The 20,168-nt window shown below is 39.9% G+C and overlaps 4 protein-coding genes across 5 annotated transcripts in view; 1 reads left to right on the top strand and 3 right to left on the bottom strand.

Annotated features, from left to right (window-relative positions):
- Positions 1 to 1,308: 1,308 nt before the first annotated feature.
- On the bottom strand, positions 1,309 to 2,199 carry LOC145910892 (myosin light chain 3, skeletal muscle isoform-like). The gene is made up of 5 exons (XM_082998106.1): positions 2,124 to 2,199; positions 1,907 to 2,050; positions 1,658 to 1,831; positions 1,465 to 1,542; positions 1,309 to 1,352 (listed from the first exon to the last, which is right to left on the bottom strand). Exons 1-5 carry the CDS (start codon positions 2,197 to 2,199, stop codon positions 1,309 to 1,311), a joined length of 516 nt encoding a protein of 171 aa, XP_082854232.1.
- Positions 2,200 to 4,584: 2,385 nt separating this feature from the next.
- LOC145910890 (myosin light chain 3, skeletal muscle isoform-like) lies at positions 4,585 to 5,500 on the bottom strand. Its single transcript, XM_082998104.1, has 5 exons — positions 5,425 to 5,500; positions 5,208 to 5,351; positions 4,931 to 5,104; positions 4,731 to 4,808; positions 4,585 to 4,628 (listed from the first exon to the last, which is right to left on the bottom strand). The coding sequence occupies exons 1-5, from the start codon at positions 5,498 to 5,500 to the stop codon at positions 4,585 to 4,587; spliced, it is 516 nt and encodes a 171-aa protein (XP_082854230.1).
- Positions 5,501 to 6,136: 636 nt separating this feature from the next.
- On the top strand, positions 6,137 to 14,454 carry LOC145910865 (E3 ubiquitin-protein ligase SH3RF3-like). 2 transcript variants are annotated; one of them, XM_082998079.1, is made up of 17 exons: positions 6,137 to 6,402; positions 6,507 to 6,720; positions 6,813 to 6,949; positions 7,293 to 7,348; positions 7,706 to 7,820; positions 8,346 to 8,447; positions 8,709 to 8,804; positions 9,149 to 9,341; positions 9,749 to 10,065; positions 10,306 to 10,400; positions 10,989 to 11,168; positions 11,376 to 11,469; positions 11,866 to 12,001; positions 12,179 to 12,273; positions 12,345 to 12,433; positions 12,572 to 12,667; positions 13,083 to 14,454. In XM_082998079.1, exons 1-17 carry the CDS (start codon positions 6,331 to 6,333, stop codon positions 13,258 to 13,260), a joined length of 2,265 nt encoding a protein of 754 aa, XP_082854205.1. In that variant the 5' UTR covers positions 6,137 to 6,330; the 3' UTR covers positions 13,261 to 14,454. The 2 variants fall into 2 exon arrangements, with proteins under 2 accessions (XP_082854205.1, XP_082854204.1); XM_082998078.1 differs by having other exon boundaries at positions 12,342 to 12,433.
- Positions 14,455 to 14,588: 134 nt separating this feature from the next.
- Positions 14,589 to 20,168, bottom strand: part of LOC145912438 (FRAS1-related extracellular matrix protein 2-like) — a 52,757-nt gene continuing 47,177 nt past the window's right edge. Inside the window, exons 36-44 of the mRNA XM_082999897.1 lie at positions 19,816 to 19,962; positions 19,643 to 19,742; positions 18,778 to 18,967; positions 18,436 to 18,668; positions 17,886 to 18,017; positions 17,688 to 17,814; positions 17,361 to 17,548; positions 16,904 to 17,050; positions 14,589 to 16,474 (exon numbers count right to left, since the gene is read on the bottom strand). Of these exons, the coding sequence (XP_082856023.1) occupies positions 15,920 to 16,474; positions 16,904 to 17,050; positions 17,361 to 17,548; positions 17,688 to 17,814; positions 17,886 to 18,017; positions 18,436 to 18,668; positions 18,778 to 18,967; positions 19,643 to 19,742; positions 19,816 to 19,962 (1,819 nt within the window). The 3' untranslated portion in view covers positions 14,589 to 15,919. The remainder of the gene's footprint in view (positions 16,475 to 16,903; positions 17,051 to 17,360; positions 17,549 to 17,687; positions 17,815 to 17,885; positions 18,018 to 18,435; positions 18,669 to 18,777; positions 18,968 to 19,642; positions 19,743 to 19,815; positions 19,963 to 20,168) is intronic.

The raw sequence follows: 20,168 nt of genomic DNA, 5'->3' as shown, positions 1-20,168 counted from the left end.
ATGCTCGAGTCGATCCATTATCCGCAATAACACAGGGCTCTTCTCGGATCTAAAGGAATCCAGAAGACTAAATAAGTAGGTCGTTGAAATATAACGAAACAAGTACCCGGCTCATGAAAATCGAGGAATAATACATGTTGCTGCCAAGCAATTAGCTAATTATGTTAAGATTGAAGCTTGATTTCATTAGCAATACTAATATCAGCAAAATGCCTGCATGTGGTCATTTAACGTGTATCCTTGCAAACTTCCGCGAAATCGTTGTTTATGGTATTATTTACCTAAAACTCTTGCCATTTTATGTGCTAATTAAAGACTTTAAATCAATTTAATATTTCCAAAATCCACTGCGTTCAGTATACGTCGCTACAGCACATAAAAAGGCGAATTTCTGATTGTAAACATTTTACCACAAATGTGAGAAAACAGAAACACGAAAAGACCAACGCACTGTGATTTCTGCATAATTGCTTTATGGTCGAACAATCTCGTCACAGGGGCCCTTTAAAAAGAGCCTTATAACGACGCTTCATATTCAGCACGTTCTGGTGTTGTATCGATTTAAAATTTTATGATACAATTTTGTGGTCACACTGATCACTTCAACATTGCGTGAGCAACCGCTGCGCTGTGTAACCTGATGTTGAACTTGTTCGGCAAATTAAATTTTTGATAGATATTTAAATAATTAAAATAATTTATTAAACAGAAAAGTTAAAAAAATGGTCTTTTAAACGCAATGGCGACTCACAACCATCACATCATGAAAGTAAAGCACTCCTTAACATATCGTTGCAGTGTCGGAAATTAATATAACACCGGTGCGGAAGTTTAGGAAATTTTGTATTTGCAATGCAGAAATCGACCTTGCTTTCATCACCGCCTCATTTGCCCTTTTCAACTATATGTTCAATTTATGGATAAAGTAACCTCGTGCCAGATGTGTGCAAACTACGGGCCGCTAGACAAATATTGAATAATTTCTGACTCCTGCTTCAGAAAGTTTGGTCTTTAAATTCCTATGGCCGATTGTGCCATGTACAGCTTTAGTCACTTTCACATCAGTCTTACTCCAATCTTTTAATTGTATTCTGCTTTGCAGCAATGGTGCAATTCAAAGTTACACACTACGTCATAAAAGTCATGCGTGAAAATAGTCCCACAATTTGGTATGATACATTATAGCAGAACCATCCATTTATTATTGGCAAAAGATGAAACTGCTTCCTTCGTCGCTGGCGCTGCAAATGAACAAAGTGACAGGTCATGTTTGTGAGAAACCTAGGGCAAATCGTCTTACCAAAGTTTTTACTTTTCCTCCTTCTTTCCGTCAATCAAATACTTGCAGAAAACTGCACACAAAAAAGAAAATCTTGGCTAGCGCCATAAACCCATACAACCTTTCATTACTAATCGTGTGCTAAAGTGTTTAATCTACACAAATACAATTACCAAAGAACTTACCTTCGATATTGATAATGCCGTTCATGTCTTCTTGGCCGTCCATGACAGCGCTAATTTCGTTTGCGTGCAATTTCTCCCCTGCAGATTTGCAAAAAGTTGGTGATGAAAATGGCTCGCAATGTACAACTTATTGTCATGTTAACCAGGACCACTTTGCTCTTAAAATTGAGTGCAAAATATCGAATGAGTTTACCAAGAGTTCGGAGAACGTGTCTGATCTCTGCTCCCATCACTGTTCCATTTCCCTCTTTGTCGAACACTCTCAGTCCTTCCAACATATCGTCATATGTGCCTGCCACAAAATCCTTTGACACTTGTTGGTAGACTGGCAAAAATTCTTCGTACTTGAACTTCTTGGCCGCCATGTCTGTGAAGGTATTTTAATGTCGTTTATGATAACGCCTGCGCAACTTTGTTGATGTAATTTATAAAGTTTTCCAACCTTCATTTGAAGGCTTGCCAAGGATATTGTGAACATCTTCGTTGGTTGGGTTGAAGTTTAGAGATCGCAGAACACTTCCAACTTGTTCGTAGCTGATTTCCTGTTCGGGAGTTTCGCAGAAAACTTCGAAAGCTTCTTTGATATCTGAATGTAGATTGGATAATTTGTTATTTACTCAACATTAATGAAAATTCCTTTCATATCGAACAGCACTTACCTTCGAGTTGAGTATCGTTGAGGTCAACCTGGGCAACAGATATAGATTTTAGAAACTTGCAACTAGAGTATGTCATAGTCTTACTATATAGTTACCATTTTGGCTCTTCTGTTGGTTGCTGCTGCTGATGATGTAGTAATAGAAGCGATGAGAAGCTGATTGTGATTCGGCTTACTGCAGTTGATTGCTTATATATGCAAAATATGACGTCACACTCACCTATTTAACGTGCCAATCTTGACCCTTAGGGTGATGACAACTGTTTACCACTGTGCTGTTAATTATATTCTCGAAATTTCCTGCGCCAAATGCGAAGGGGATTCATTCATCACGTCGTAAAACTCTTGGCATGATTTGTTTTTTGATAAGAACTTGGCCACTCGGTTCGTGTTTCACAAAACAGAAAAGTTTGTTTGGTCGGTGAGTCTGTCCCTTTTTTAAAACTTTCCATGCGCTTACATCTTCCCATATAAAACACATGATGAATTGTTCCGATTTTGTGACCGGGAAGACACATTCACTTGTGTCAAACAGTCCGAATCTGAAGAAGGTGCGGTTCGGGTGTTTATCCATGTTTTGAAGCGTAATTTTCATCAACAAGTTTTTACTTCAGTGATTTCTGACGCGCATAACAACCGCTATAGATCTATATGCTCCCTCTACAAATATTTTTTTAACAGTTTTGTTGAAATAGGTTTTTTCGTGATCTGCATATTATTTGTCTGAACCAATTAGCCAAGGCATTTCCTGCATAACAGATCAGAGGTTCCAACTTTTTTCACTGACGCCACACTTTAAACTTTCTGAATTTGAAGGCACTCCAAATATACGAAGGTTGTATCGTAATAAGTTGCTTAAAATATAAAGTTAGAGCCTTCAAAAACTGTTTGACAGTTGCATTCAAACCATGGCACACCGGTCGTACTCTCTCGGCACACCACAGTGGTGATAAAATTTTGGAAATTACGGACACCTTTTGATAAATCTTTAAGTCTTGGGCTACCACATAAAATTGATGTGGAACTCTTGTGCAAAACGAATTATGTATTTTTTTTCAACAAGCAAATAAAGGTAAAGGGTAGGCATGTTTGGAAACCAATCTTTAAATGGAAATGTGCGGTAAACAACTAAAACGGGAAAACAGCAAATTACAAAACATACGGATTTTTTTTTACAATGGCTATCTTTCCTTATTCGCGGACCACCAGGAACCATCCAACGGATCCTGCACGGATTTTCGAACACTGGGTTGAAAAGCACAGTTTGAGGTCTTTAAAATACCAGTATGTTACGTGCCTTCCAAGATTTTGTGATACTTTAACATATTGCCAATAAATAGCTCGTAAACGACAGGTTTTCCTTTGTACTTCACTTCCATGTGTCAAACCATAACAATTCATTATGTACTGATATGGAGACGTCAACCTAAATTAGATAATCCCTTTGCTTCGTAAATGTCACCAAATATGTGATGTGAAGGGGATTGTGGGTCTTTAGAATTTTGCTGCTTTCCACAAACGCGCTACATGCTATTCATACCATTTTATTTGTTGATATAACATTTGTTTTAATAGTTTTCTAAAGCACCGTGTAAATTTAGGTTTAAGATTTATCGTATTTAAGAGTACTGCTGTGATTTGATATAATAACCAACATATATATTATATCTATTCCCGGCCCCGACCTAAAATTTTGCGCATTAAACTTCTGCTTACTCTCTCCAAATTGCATTCCAAGATAAAAGTGAATAATTTTCTTTTGATTGATTTAACACGACTTGTTGGAATTTTTAGTACAATGACTTAATTTATACAATAACTTCGGCCTGAATTTTGCCTCATTGTAGTAACTCTTTCCAAACGTGAAATGGATTTTGGAAACCAAGGTTTAGACGCCTGTTGCGATTTCTTCAATGGACAAGCCAAAATTTATTTCAACCACGTCTGAAGTTTGCGAATTGAAAGGGATATTTTCGCCGTATAGTACTTTATGTATAGCTATCTGGCCACACTAGCCCTTGATTCTGATACAAAATACTTTTGGCTGATGCACTTTTTAAAAAGATACTTTCAATTCAACTTTGGCATGTTTCCATAATAACCTGAACATTTCCCCGCCCCACAATTTTTTTGACAATTTAATTTCAATGTTTATAACTCATTCTACACCTAATGTAGACAAAATCATGAAATTTAGTCACTTTGTCACCGATCTGCAAGTGTTCAATCGTATTCTGCCTTTCAGTATATCGAGAGATTGATGCAAATGTTATTAAGTTTATTACAAAACATCACAATGTATGCGAGAAGACGAGCTCCCACAATTTAATATGAGACGGTGGTATTCTTTATTGGAGAGCAACGAGACTTGAGCCTCCTTCATCGCCAACGCTGCAAATGCAGAAAGGTGTGACAGGTCAAGTTTGTTAGTAACTTTGGGTAAAAACATCTTACCGAAACTTTTACTTTTCCTCCTTCTTTCCGTCGATCAGGTACTTGCAGAAAACTGCACACACGAAAAAAACAAAACGTATATTGTTTCTGTGTCAACGCAATATTCTACCACAATTGTATATGTGAACTTGTTAAATTTTTAAACTTCTACTACCTTCGATATTGATAATGCCGTTCATGTCTTCTTGGCCATCCATGACAGCGCTGATTTCGTTTGCATGCAATTTCTCCCCTGAAGATTTGCAAATGGTTACACAATATACTGGAAATTGATTCGATATAATGATCAACAGCGCCATCCATGAATGCTTGTTCGCGTTCTTTAAAACATGTGCAAAATTTGAAACAGCTTACCAAGAGTTCGGAGAACGTGTCTGATTTCTGCTCCCATCACTGTTCCATTTCCCTCTTTGTCGAACACTCTCAGTCCTTCCAACATATCGTCATATGTGCCTTCCACAAAATCCTTTGACACTTGTTGGTAGACTGGCAAAAATTCTTCGTACTTAAACTTCTTGGCCGCCATGTCTGTGAAGGTATTTTAATGCCGTTTACGATAACGCCTGCGCAATTCGAACTCATGTAGGCTTTAGAGATAAACGTTTTTATGTCATTTCAATAGTTTGTTCACCTTCGTTTGAAGGCTTGCCAAGGATGTTGTGAACATCTTCGTTGGTTGGGTTGAAGTTTAGAGATCGCAGAACACTTCCAACTTGTTCGTAGCTGATTTCCTGTTCGGGAGTTTCGCAGAAAACTTCGAAAGCTTCTTTGATATCTGAATGTAGATTGGATCATTTGCAAGTTACTCAACATCAATGCAAATTCCTTTCATATCGAAGAACACTTACCTTCGAGTTGAGTATCGTTGAGGTCAACCTGGGCAACAGATATAGATTTTAGAAACTTGCAGCTAGAGTATGTCATAGTCTTACTATATAGTTACCATTTTGGCTCTTCTGTAGGTTGCTGCTGCTGCTGATGTAGTAATAGAAGCGATGAGAAGCTGATTGTGATTCGGCTTACTGCAGTTGATTGCTTATATATGCAAAATATGACGTCACACTCACCTATTTAACGTGTCAATATTGACATCTTGACCTTAAGGTTGATGACAACTGTTTACCGCTGCTCTAGTAATTAACTTCTCAAAATTCCCGGCTTTGCATAAAGTTAAGACTATCTTACATTTCTTTGAACTTTTGAAGGAATTATTTTGTGTATAAATCATCCATGCAGTTAAAGCATTACAAAATGGTAGTTGCATAGACAAAACGATGAAGTGGTCGAGTCGAAGGCGTACATGCACTAAATACATTTGAACACGCATACATTACAGTGTACAATGTAGCCTACATGATTAAAAAAAAAATCTAATTCGAATAATCGGTAGTTTGCCTTTACGTATGTTAATCGTATGCTAAGAATTGATACCACCTAATTTCCAAAAAAAATATTTTTACAAGCAATATTTTTGGAAGTTTCCGCTAGAGGGCGATAGAAAGTTGAAGTGATTTTCTCCAACCATGACGTCACATTTCATTCAAACATGACAGACTCAAAGCCTGTTTCTGCTTGATGTTGTTTGAATGATTAACTTTTTGTACTTGTGAATGGAGAAATTTTAATCCAATAAAAAAATCGGCTTACCTTTATTATATGTCTGTGTGGTGTAGATATTGGACGGTTTGTTGTTTCAAAAGTTATTGGGATTTTTGGTAGATGAACCTCTCTGACAATGAACCTGCACAGTTAACATGAATTCTTATTTTCTGAATGACATCTTGGAATGTTCGGTATGCTTCAAACCACTTGACGAAAATAACAAGGTAAATTCTGTTTTGTCCCAGAAAGCTTGTGAATTGTATTGCTGTAGCCCATATTAGGCAAAGGCAATTGATGATGCTTGATCACTCACCACTATGTTTTGTAGGTGTTGCCATGTCAACATACATTTTGCAAGGCTTGTCTGTCAGCCATTGTGAGGACTCAAAAGGAATTGAGATGTCCAGAATGTCGTGTGGTGGTAAAGCAGCGTGTGGAGGATTTGCCCTCCAACATTTTGTTAATTCGTCTCCTGGATGGAATTAAGCTTCAGCAGGATCATTTTAAATCACACTCGGATAAACACACGCGGCGACATTCTGGTAAGTGTGTGAAATGGAGGTTGTATCTTTCATTGTGTTTTTTTAAGTGCCTGTGTCTTTTTCATTTATATAATCATTTTTGCGCTTTTCAGTTGAAGGTATTTTAAGCGAACCAATACCAGCCAGTGGTGGTGCCAAAGATGGTGGGTCATCACAGCAGAGTAAGAGTGACCAAGAAAGAACAAACTCAGCTAGGCCTCATCATGAGAAATCACCAAGTGAACCACAGGTATAACCTAAAATGGTATCCCCAAGTAACATGATTTGTAAAGAAATGTTTTTGTAGATCACAATTGTGACGGTAATTGTTATTGTTGGTTGATGCTACTCTCAAAAGGGATTTGGTCATAGGGTTTATATTATCTATATAGTATATATATATATACTGATTATCAAGGATTGTGATATTCTGCAGCAATTCATAGATTTTATGAATAATGGTTATTAATCATGCCTTATATATCTAAAAGTGGAAAAAAAAATGCTTCAATAATAAAATCTAACTAGTTATCACATCACATAAAAGTAACTTAATAAACTGAATAAAAAGATTGCCTTTGCTGTATTTTAAGGCAAACAGTCGTCCAGTTGCTCGAGCTTTGTTCGCATACAAGTCTGATCAACCAAGGTGTGTAGGTTTTAGTATAGTGTTTTTTTAAATATTATATTTTAACCCAACATTAGTATTATAATCAGCTTGCCAACCTCAAGTAGAACTATATGCAAGACTGTAAAGTTAAACATGTGGGAAGTTTTGATCAGTATTTTTGTTTGCCTTTAAATTTGTAAAGTTATATATATAATATAGTAAAGCCTTGTTTGTTGCTTTTCTTGTTCATACTATAGGTAATCAGAATGTGCACAGTTAGAGATTTTGTGAAATCCAATTTTTACAGATGTTTTTCTCTTTTTCTGAAAATAATCCCATTTCTCCTGAAAGTACGACTTTAAAGTGACCTTTCAATCGTGTTTGTGTACGTTTCAGTGACCTGTCGTTTGTGAAAGGTGATCTGGTTTATCTTCTGAAACGTATTGATGACAACTGGATGAGTGGGGAATGTAAAGGGAAAATGGGTGTTTTTCCTGTCAGCTATGTCAAGGTACTTTATTAATATTTGGTCTTCTTACGATTTATAATATTCAACCTTTTTATTCATGAATTGAATTTTGCTTAGAATGTGTAATTTATACCAATGTTGATTAAAATACTTGTATAAAGGAAGGTGTAAAAGGTATCCACTTTTTACCCTAAAAGTGGTAAAACAAGGATGTAGTGTGAAAGTAGTTTATCCTGACTTGTTCATAAACTTCACACATACCTATACATGAAATACACATCAAAAAAAGTTTAAATGAACTAATGTAATAAATTCATAGAGTTGAAGTGAGGTGTAGTGCATGAATCAATACAAGGAGATTGTGTGGGTCTGTGTGTGCTTGGTATGGAACTGTCGGTTTACAACCAACTTGTGTAAATATGAACCTATAGATTTCCTTTATCAAATCATGACTCACAATCTCATGTTACCTTGTACAAAGGCTTTCTGGGGTTTTGAAACCTATGTTTTACATTTTTGTTGGATTGCTTAATTCAATTAACTTTTAACTATTACATGTATTTTAAGGTTGTCATTCCTTTACCAACTGAGCAACCGGTATGTGTGGCTTTGTACAACTTTGAGTCAAAAAACGAAGGAAGGGACAGGGATTGTTTGGCATTTAACAAGGTTTTGACTACATATTTTTTTTTGATAAATTTAAAACTATATGATAACAAAAAGTATAAAGTGTCTTCAAACCAAACTACAGATGATTCGCTTTAGGTGTGGTTTATGTTAAAACTGAAAAACAAAGATACCTAAGTTAAAACTGTTTTAACATGCTTAAACACACACATTGTTTTTGTGGTATCAGATCTGTCTGCATTTGGCAGAAAGAGATTCATTGAGGGTGTACAATACTTCAAATACTTACTGCTTCTTTTGCAGAATGAAAAGATCTTAGCAATAAGAAGAATTGATAGAAATTGGGCAGAAGGTGTTCACAAGGACAAGATTGGTATCTTTCCTCTCACATTTGTCAAGGTAATCCCAAAGACCAACTAAAAATTAGAAATGTCAATTAAAGACTTTTCAGGCAATAATAAGGAAGTGATTATTCTATATTGCTTCCTTGAGGGAAGAGATCACTGTGTTGGTTTTGAAGGGATTAGTACTTCTAAATATATTCCATTAGCAGTATAAGTGTGTTTATAATCAGTCTAGCTGCACTTGCACTAATTTCAAGTGTTAATGTGCTTGAAAAGATCACACAGTGCAAAACCTGTACAATTGTATGTTAGCTGCCCAGTATAGTTTCTAAACAACACTCATATCTTCTTGTCCTCATTTCTTGCTATTGTTTCTAAATCTCTTGGGTTTCTTGTCAGCTTAATGATGAAGCCAAAAAGCTTTTGGATGTCAAAGATTCTCCGCCTGCTGAAGGGGGTGAGAATATACGTCCAGTCCACCCACAACGCAGTGGAGTGGGTGCCAGTGCTGCTGCTAGAAGGATCGTTGGAAACAAGCAGGCACAAAAACAACAGGCAAAGAAAAGACACTCGTTTCCAACATTCCATGCGGGTAATTTATCTCAATGTTTAAAGTTTGGTGCTTGATGCAGGTTTTCAACTTTTGTTGTGGTCTCATTAAAGCACTTTGTTTCAATAAATAATAATTGACTAAAATTCCAACGAAACTGTCATGGAGCCTCCTTAACCATTTTAATTCGCCATTAAACATAAATTGTCATAAAATGAATATGGATGTTAACACTGTTGTTTAAACCTGAATGTTGGCACTATATTACTTTGTCACGACTGTAATTGAGATACAAAGTTTTATCGATAATGTATTCAAAGTCATTTTTGTTTGGGTTACTTACTGTAACTTAATAACAGACCATGCACACAAAACAGTTTTATTGCCCCATAATTGTCAATTTTTTCCTTTCCGATGACGCCATCTCACAGATCCAAACTCTTGTGTAGCAAAAACAGGAGATGAACCGACAACCTCCCATCGGCACTCCATGGAAATCCTCGAATCCGACAGCCCCGCCGTTGTCATGCCAACGAACAATTCGGCCATCCTGGCCACAACCACGCTGGTCGGGCCGTCCTCACCCAACACCCAGAAGGTTGGTGAGTTGATGGTGCGGCTGCGCCAGAAAAGGCCAGCGGAAGTAAACGACGTGACGTCATCCACTTCATCAGATTCCCGAAAGTTGCCCGGTTTGCTAAAAGTGGATACAACGAGACAGTCGGCCACCAAAAGCGCATCAGAAGGAGCCAGGCCGACTCAAACTGTGAGTATTTGGTCGTGTGACACTGAACACTTTCAGCGCGTTCATGTAATTTCGCTTTTTTTAAGCTACATTTCATGAAAGTTGGTTTGCTTCACATTAGTTTCTTTACATATTTCCTTCCTAATTCATTTTCTCAGCAAACAGATATGATCACAGTTTATGACCCACTAAATAAATACGATAACGTTGGTAAAATTGTGGCAAATTTATCGTCGAAAATGTGGCATTTTTGCATTTCAGGAAAACAAACCACCTACGTTCGACCGTTCAAAGTCGGCCGACCATCTGACTCCCAGAACATCGAATCCCAACAGACTTCTGTCAGCGGCCAAAATGTAAATCTTTTCTTCTAATTAGCAAACACACGCATCCCCATGTTGCCAGCTATTAATCTGCATCTTTGTCTGGTGCAACATATGGCAGACGGGCTTTTGTTATTTCATTGATTTGCGTTTCAATAATTCATCCGATTATAATCTCGCTGCAATACCCGAGGGGCAGTTAGCAGGGCAATTGTTTTGCAATGAGCAGCGGCTTAAGATATAGAACCAATGATACCCAAATTTTCGCACTTAAATTCTTGTTTATTTTCTGTATTGGGATTTTAGAAATGTGGCAAATGCATGGAATTTGAGGCTGGTTTTTGTAATTTTCTGTCAGATGGGAAAATATATGGAAAGCGTTTGCGGTTAATTCATAGTAATTTTTTTCTGGTTAACTAATAGAGAAACCAAAGGAAATCCGACCACAACGTAATGTTTTCATGCATATTCCACTTTTTCTTTTTTATGGTGTTCCAATTCACCACTGGTATCCTTTTTCAACTATTTTTTGGCAAATGCCAACTAGTTATTATTCTCGATATACTATCCACACATAGTATATACATATTTGTCAAAGATTTGCACGGTTTTATTGTATAGCGTCACGGCAACTTACTCGTACCGCGCTGTCAAACCTGATGAGTTGGAACTGATAAAAGGCGACTCCTATCAGATCACCGAGGTCTGCAACGATGGTTGGTGTCGCGGCAGGCACGTGACCAGCGGTAAAATCGGTGTTTTCCCAGGCAACTACGTCACTCCTACGGTCCCTGTTAATAGGTTAGAGCTCTTCATAGAACATTTGTAAAGATAAGTGAATGAATCATATGTAAGGGCGGTCACTCCACGTCTGCATTCCCAGTGTTCATGTATTAGTGATAATATTGTGAATAATTGTTGTACGAACCGAAACTTCGAACAGAAGATGTATTTTTTCTTGTTTAGCTTTAATATTGTCGAAAATTTGTTACAATAAATATTTTTCAGGACCTCGCCGGATGCATCGAGATCGTCTTCAGGATCCGTTTCTTCAGCATCTTCATCTTCGTCAACATCCCCATCTCAACCTCCTCGATCCACGGTGAGTTTGCGAAGGCTCAACATGACGCTTTTTTGGTCACAAAACATACCTTAGTGATGGTGCCATAACTCGGTAACAGCTCACAGTACATTGCCCGTAGATATTTGGTTGCTGTAAAGATATCGCCATTTACACCATGTGCTTTCGCTATCTGCAATTCGTGCAATTGTGACCTACCCTAGTTGTTTAACTTAATGTTGGTTCTTCGGCATAAAACGTACTTTTTTTTTGACCACACCGGGATTTGAACCCAGGATGTCATGGGCACGAATCCCAATCAGGTTTTTTTCTTGGTATGTGGGTCGGGCGCTTGACCAATGCTGCCAATCACCCGCCACCAATGCTGTACTTTCAAAAGCAAGCGAGGTAGTTTAACTAAATGGCGCCGTCTTGCAGCGGAATGCTGAGTCGAGCAACCATCAGACATCTGGAAATCAACAAAGACCAACTTCTTCATCGAATCGTCGCACTCCTCCTCCAAGACCTCTTGCTCCCCCGTCCTCCCATCATCATCAATCATCCTCAAAACCCGGTACTTGTCGATTATTATTTCAGCATGACGTTATCTTACCGATATAAAAAGTAAATCGTCGGATTTCAGCAAAAGGAAAATCGCAGTAAAATTAAGCGTTGTTGCTATTGATTTTCTACTGTATTTGCAAAAACTTGGAAGTTCTTCTCCAAACATTGGCTTAATTTAACTTTCAAGGCTCGTCTACGTCACAAGGATCGGGAAAATCCCCCGGCACGTCAAATCTGAAAATTCCGGGCAAGTCTGGAAGCGGAAGAAAGGGGACGGATAAGGTGACAATTATCCACGTTTGGTGAACTTGTGACGGTTGCGATATTTACTGGGTGTGAATTGTTTGCAGCAGGACAAGAAGCGCGAGAAGAACCAGTTGTTGCTAAAGATAATCACCGGTGGTGCGAAGAAAACCAAATCCACACCAACTACTCCCACTAGGTGCTTACAATGGTCTGGTATTTAATTGTAGCAAAATTTAAACATTGTCCCAATATCCTCAAGTACCGGTACTTGTTGTTTATTACGGGTTTTACTAACGCCTTTGTTACAATACGTCTCACCAACCTTTCTTTATAGCCCTGCGCCTCGACCCACTGACCACTCGGCTCCTTCTCCAAGTTCTCCTTCTGCGTCACAAGCAAGACCGACCTTGAAACCACTCATGCGTGACAAGTGAGTAATTGTTTTCTTATCGTCGCCAAAACAACACAGGAACGTCGCAACAGGTGTTCGATTGGTCGCACTACAAATGTTATCCGCGCTTATAATGTACTGGCGATGCCAAATTGTAGGAAAAATAAAAATATCTTAAAACACATAACAACAAATGACTTGTTTTTTTTTTCTTGAATAACCTTTCAAATTAACCTGATATGGGTCTTGGGTATTTGTGGCCCATAAGACTGTTTGGCGGTTCCGGTACCTATTTATTAAGTTCTATCCTCTTTTAATGTATATATCACCGCATCGGTAAGGACAACATATATGTTTGCTTGTCAGTGTGTTGTCGCGTTACCAAGTCCAGGACGCCAGTTGTAACATTTGAGCTGCTGCCCTGAAAATCCATTGAAAACTTTCCATTCCATAGATACCGAGCTATCATGAACTATCCGGCACATAGTCCCGAAGAGCTGGACCTCAAAGAGGGTGACGTCATCATAGTGCACCAGCGCAGGCCGGACGGGTGGTTCCGCGGGACTCATCAGAACACTGGACGCAGTGGTCACTTTCCAAGCACGTTCGTCGAGCGCATTCCGACACAATGATGGCGAAAGTTACGAACAAACTGCCATTAAAGCGCCTGTTCAAAAAATGGAGTATTTTTGTGCGTTTTGGATTTTTTGTTGTTGTTTTAGTTTAAAACATCTGCTTCGTAGGCAAAAATATAGCAACGTGTATGAGTTGCTGCAAACTTTGCCTCGACAAAAAGGCAGACACATTTGTTTTTTTTTATGTAGCATAAATCAATGCACCGCGTGTTATTCAACAATCTGTCAAGTGATTTTGTTTCCAAACATTTATTTGCATTTTGTGTCAACCAGGTGTGGTTACAAACCTGTTGTGCTATCACAAACTTTTTTTTTTACTTCTTGGCGTATCTTCACTTTCCTGTCATCTAGCGGTTGCCGCATCGCGAAACGCTGTGTAACTTGATGTCGCCCGAGAGCCAGCTTTTGGGATTTCGAATACCATCTTGTTCAAATCGACCAAACGGTCATCTTCACATTCCGCATTTGGTGCTTCTATGTTACAACCCTATACCTCCCGTCACGTAATTATGAGGTGCCGCTATTATGTACTGTGAAAATTACAGCTTCGCACGAATTTTTGAAAGGTTGCAAAATGCGTTCGTTTTTGGCACGTTTTTGCCAATACAACTTTATTATTCAAGTTGTTTGTGTAATCTCGATTAAGTTGCGAGTGTTTTTGCCTGTGCGCGAAAACAGCTGACCATATTTTTTTGCTTTACGATTTCGGGGCCAAGCGCAGTTTATGCAATCGGGTATTTTCAGGTTGCACGATTTTTCCATCCAACTAATTCATCGTGTTGTGAGTAGCGGTCACACGACGGTATAAGCTCATGCTTCACATAAATTGTCGCAGCCACCAACTACCCGTGTATGCATTTTTTCACCATATTTCTTTCTAACTGTCATAGCGACATATCTGGCATACCTGTTCATTTGTGTCTTTTCAACATTGTGCACGAACTTTTTTTTGCTTTTCTCTGCTGTCACGTGATCTACAGGTTCTTCTTGATTGTGAAGTGTAATTCCCCCGAAAACGGTTATTTTCCGTACTTTATATAATTTATATCACTGATACAAACGCCACCGATGGCTGTTTAGTTTAATGCTCTGTACGTCTTTCTTGGGTCTGTGCAAACATAAAGCCATCGTCGGTAGCAAATTGTGAATGTATTTTTCGATCGCTTTTCCCGACAATGTCTCTTGTAATAAAACCGTTTTGGAAATTATTTTGCCTTCGTAAGTCTTCGTAAATATTCGCATGTTGGAGGACGAAAACCCCCAAATCCCAGGTCTAATTCCTGACACTTCTTGTATTTTAGATTACAACCACACTTGCATCGTGAGAAACGCAGTTTATTACCGAGAACTCGTCACTGAGCTTTGCAGCCTGTAGTGATGACGGTGGAAAACCGTGGCGGAGTTGCTGGGGGCGCAGGGGAGCGGTTAAAAGAGCGCAGCGAACGAGACAACGCAGCCAAAATGCGGGCGCACGCAAAAATACAAAAAAACAACAACAGTAGAAATGGTAAATAGATAAGAATAATGTTGGTAACTATGCTGTTTGTGTCGGAGGTGGAATTTGTTTTGTTACATGACACATGTTGCCAAGCAACTGTGCACGTTAAAAGGGACGCGCGATTTTAAACATACGACTACTAAGGCGACCGTGGGCCGGTCTAAACCGTGGTCATAGCTTCGATGCTAAATCTAATTTTTGGCGGACGCTTGACCTGTGGATGCCAGTCGGCAAACACGTGAAGCAGAGTCGGGCAAATATCACAGCGTGAGAGTGCGACACGGTAAAAGGATGCTGACAACGTTACTATGTACAGCAAGGGTATGCATGTGCGAGGCGGGCGGCGGCGGCGGGAGCGACTAAGCGTATTAGTGCAGCGCAGCTACATGGTGCGAGAAGCAGCACGATCCTTAACAGCGGCCACCGCTGAAGGAATAAATAAACATACAAATCCCGATGAAATGAGGCGAAGGGTCATCAAAGCATGTTAGCTTTTCAGTGGCACGTACGATACTAGGAGTGAATTGTGCAGCTTAACGGCAATTTGCCGAAAAGCAGTCAGTTGCGTTACAAGTTGGCGAATATGGGACAAACGGCTCAGTTCGCATTATTTTACTGTACAAGTCACAGAGAGCGGCGTGGCAAAACCACCCGGATTTAAGGTAAAAACAGGCCGACTATGACACAAGTCGCAGAGAAAATAATGTTACGGCAATCGCTATCAAAAGTTCGTGAAAGGCACTTGAAAGAAAAATTTGAATATTAAGTAATTTTTACAGCACAAAAAAGAGTTGCTTGACACGAAAAATCGACCACCTGGGCCGTTTTCATAATTTTCTCAATTCGAAGATAAATTGGTGAATTTTTGTTCATGTCAGCATTTATATGCTGCAAAAGAAAAGTAAAAAATTTTGTGCCAACTTTGTTTTTTGAAACAATGCTGGTTTGTATGCAATACTGATGGGGCGAGATTGCAAAAACTTGGCCTTTGGCAAATGTACAATAGTGTTAAACGGTAAACACGCTAACGATTCACTTTCGGCGCGGCCTACCGTGCTACATAAACGTGTGATAATATAAATACTTCTTTTTGTCGCCAAATGATTCCCAAATTTCCTACGTCGAAATGACTGCAACATCGGTGAACGCAATCAGTGCTTAAACTTCCTCCCCGTCCGAGCTGCTGTACCCACTGCTGTTCGACGTTTGGGACTTCACCACGCTGCGGGTTTTGGAGCCACGTTTTCTGACGACAATGTGCTTGCCGCCCGTGTACTTGCCTCGTGACTTTTCATCTTTAGCCGCGGCAACTGGGGGTGCGGATTGTCGCTTCTTGTACAACACAGCACCAACCACTATCACCACAATGGCCAGAAGGGCGACCGACCCGATGATTATTGCCAGCATCGGGAAGGACTCGCTGTTGCCGCTTTTTTCAAGCACCGGTTCTCCGTCAATTATTACGCGATCGTCGGCCACGATTGGCTCGCTGGTAACATCCAACTTAACGTGCATCATCTGTGTGCCACGGTTGAACTGCTCGCCTATGGAGTCGGTGAGGTCTTCTTCCGCTGCGCGCCTGACTCTGTTGCTTCTGTGTCCACTGGATCGCAGCATAGTGTGGTAGGTGTGCAGTACGGATCGACGCTTACGATTGTTAGTCGATTTTACAGTGTAGATGGCGTGCATGTACCACTCCCGTCCCACCGTCACCTGCAAATAATTCGAGTGTTTTGGTTAGAATGCTAAAGAGATGGATAATGGTTTGGTGTAAATGGGGTTATAATTCAACTTTGGCTTTGGACAGGGTCATTAAACATTGGTAAAATAAACGCCCCTAAGTAGAAACCATATTCTTTTCGCTAATGGCTAAGGTGTTTAAGACCCCTAATCCTGCTAGTGTGTCTTCTCAAACACCGACCCGTTAATGAGGATGGCAAAAAGCTCAGTCTCAATTACAATTGCTTGAAGGTAAACATATTTTATCCCAACGCCACAGCCAAGTGGACGTCCAGACGATACAACACAAGCAGAGGGAGATCGCCTTACGTCAATTCGCGGCGGCAGGGGCTTAAATCGCCATTCATTAGCCACAATTACATCCCCCACTGAGGGGTGGACGTTTGCATAGTGGCGACTTACCGTGAAAAGTGGAGCGGAATTCATTCGGAAACCATCCGTGCCCGGCTGCCTTACGATCGGCAAAGACTCGACGTCGTCAACAGCAAGGCGGGCGTTGAATGCAACGCTGTTGGCATTCGTGTCTTGCGTGTCTGGCTGCTCCTTATCCTGTAAAACAGATGGAGGTTTACGGTGATGGACTGCTTCCTCGTAAGTCATCGCAAGCCAATGGTTTAGGGGAACATGGCAAAAAATGCTTGTTTTGTTGTAATGCTTGTTTGGAACAAGATCAGTCGAAACAAATGTCTACGCGTTCGCACCGCTTTGTGCATTCTGGCACGAATTCTTTCTGGAATTTTCTAATTTTTCAAACTTAGAACTTAAAACAAGTTAAGTGTTTGTCGGCAGAAGGTAATAATTTAATTGTTTGTTTCGAGATCGAAGTTAAAGTAGCAAATGTGCAGAGATTTCCACTTACAAGCACTTTGAACTGCCTTCGCAAAGTTGGACTATCAGCAAGACAACCATATTCGCCGTTCTCCGGGTTGTACTTTGGAACGTAACCGTCACTTCCGCTGCAGACGAACACTTTTTCAATGGTGGCGTCAAACGAGTTGCCGAGACTCTGCACCGGATCCACCATGACACGACCAAAAATCTCAGCTCCTTTATAAAATAATGTAAAATAAAGTTTCGCGCATTGGTATGATGGAGGAGAGAGGTTTGAAAAATCGCGTTACACCCTTTTTTTATTTTAAATTAAAAAAAAGTCGTGGGACAGTTACCAAAAGTGTTTGTAAATTACCTTCGGCAAACGCCACGTCACTGTCCTCCGCAAAACCCATTGAACCGTCGCTGAGATAAAGCGCCTTCTTGCTCAGGAGGTAAAAGTTAGTGTTCAAACTAAACTCGGCTGCCACTGGGTCGCTCACCTGCAAAAACGAATCACATGAAATTAATGATCATAAGTTCACTTTACCAGCGAAGGGATATTGTTACGTACTTGCTGGAAGCGAATGTCCATTTCGAATGTCAGTGGTTCTCTTGGTTCACAGACGATGGGTATAGTGTAGGCTTGTGCTGAGGTTGTACAAGGAATGAGTTTGATGGTGTAACTTCCCGAATAATCACGAATCTACAAGATTGTAGGAAAGTTTCAAGAAGTGTGTAAATAACAGGAAATTTCGCTGACAAGATGGTTGTAAGTCACACCATAGTTGCACTGATGAGATTTATCAGGTCGAAACAGTGTCTCTGTCTGCAGCTCACTATGTGAATAACATGTTTGTGAGTAAATTGTGGAACACATAACACGAGCGAAAGCTAAGTTGAACCCAAAGCATAAATGAAATCTTACTGGGCTTATTTCACTTTACTTTAAACACAACTGTGTGCTAGTCAGGGTAAAGATCAAGGCGTGTATTCAATTAGCGGTCAGCTTTGAAGCGTTTAGACAACAAGTACCATATGCCGCTAATAATATACACTCAAAACCCCAGCAGTCAAAACTGCTTCTCAATCCAGTTGGCATAAAGTCATAAATATTAACTTACGGCGTAATCTGATACGAAACTCCACTTCTGCTCTGGGTTGTTGTAAGTCGACTCGCTCCTGATCAGGGAGAGGGAGAGTTGTAACTCGGGATGGGCCGCGCTCATTACCATCGCCTGGTTTTCCGTTCCCGTGTGGTTGTACACGAACTGACCACGGAAGCGCGCCTCCGTGCGGAAGTTAACAACCAGACGACCATCTTCGCGAATCCGCATGCTTGTGGGATAAAGGTTTCCTGTTGAAAGATAAATGTCACATTTCTTTCGAAAAATCAACGAATCCTATGCATCGAAATTTATCCGAAAACTTTACTTGTTTTAATACACAAACGCAGAAACACAAACCTTGCAACTCTGATCCTAGAGGAGCGCCAATTCCTTTCTCCCACAAGATGGCGGTGTCGTAGACGAAGGTCAGACGTAACTCAGTCTGCTGGTCGAAATGCTGCCACCCGGTTGCGACTGGGGAGTGGAAGATGTAGGAGACGAAGAGCGGGACGCGCAAAGACACGTATGATTGAACAAGATCCAACACCTGAACAAAATATGTGTGTTAAAAACATTTCAACTCAGTTATAAGGGTATAAAATCTGTTCACGCGTGTTATGTTGCACATGATGCTTTTTCAGCTATAACATCTTGTACAAAAATGAAAAAACTTGAGGTTTTTAGACTGGATGTTTGGTTTTTAACCTTTGCCATAAACAACCACTTATCAATCATCTGGCGACTCTGATGCTAATCGGTGACATTTCGCTGCACAGGATCTTCTGGAATTCGAAACGACCCATACCATTAACGGATCTCAAACAAACCATTAAAGTAGATTCAACGTCAACTCTGCTCGCCGAGGCGTACATGTGGTTGTGTTGCGGTGTGGTTAACTAGGCTAGACGTGACGAATTTCGGTAATTTGGCACGTTTTAGTGCATTGGTGCGACTGCATACCTCGCCCTGGGTTTCCGCGTGCCCGAATGTGCAGATTGGACACCTGACTTGTGAAACCGCGTCTCGAAGTATTTGTCCTGTTGCTATAATTACGTGTGGTCTACGCGTTCAAGTGCGCACCTGCATATTTTATCATAACAGCAAGACCTTGCATTATCCAATAACAAAAAAATACCAAAAACTACGCACAATCGCATAAAGCAAGGCGTCAACATAGATTTGTTCACAATTTACTTTAATTTTGTGGAAACGTTTTGCATACCTGTCCGTCTGTGATTGTGTTGCCTCCGCATTCTGTGATCAACTCGGACATGTCGTAGTATGTTGTAAACTCCCACAGACAAGCCTCAAGATTCAAATTCCTATATGACAATTTTACAGTTATCACCCTACCGGATTTTAACAAGCGTTCGCGCCTTTGAAAGAAGAACCTACTTGTAAAATCTAAGTGTGTTGTTTCCCCGAAGTTCGCTACTGTGGAAGTAAGGGTAGGCGGCGCTCACGACGTTAGGATTGCGCGTAGCCTCTGTCAGGAAGCCGTGTTGTGTCACAATTTCGTCGAAGTTTAGGATGTTGGAGCATCTGTAAACAAACAAGTTTTTGTTGGATGTCGCGTTTTATCTTCAGGTGAGCAGGTTTAAGCCACACCAATATTATGCAAAATTTATGTATATGGAACTGTTTCACAACAAATTTTAACTTAAAATATACTTTTTAGGTGAAGTTCTTGACAAAAATCGCAATATTTTAAAAGGATTTTGGTGCGAGGTTAACACAAACACATATAA

This window comes from Ascidia mentula, chromosome 8 (assembly GCF_947561715.1).
Source record: "Ascidia mentula chromosome 8, kaAscMent1.1, whole genome shotgun sequence".
NCBI classification, from domain to species: domain Eukaryota; kingdom Metazoa; phylum Chordata; class Ascidiacea; order Phlebobranchia; family Ascidiidae; genus Ascidia; species Ascidia mentula.
Note: the sequence above shows the minus strand (reverse complement) of the source record. Positions and strands in the feature narration are given on the sequence as shown.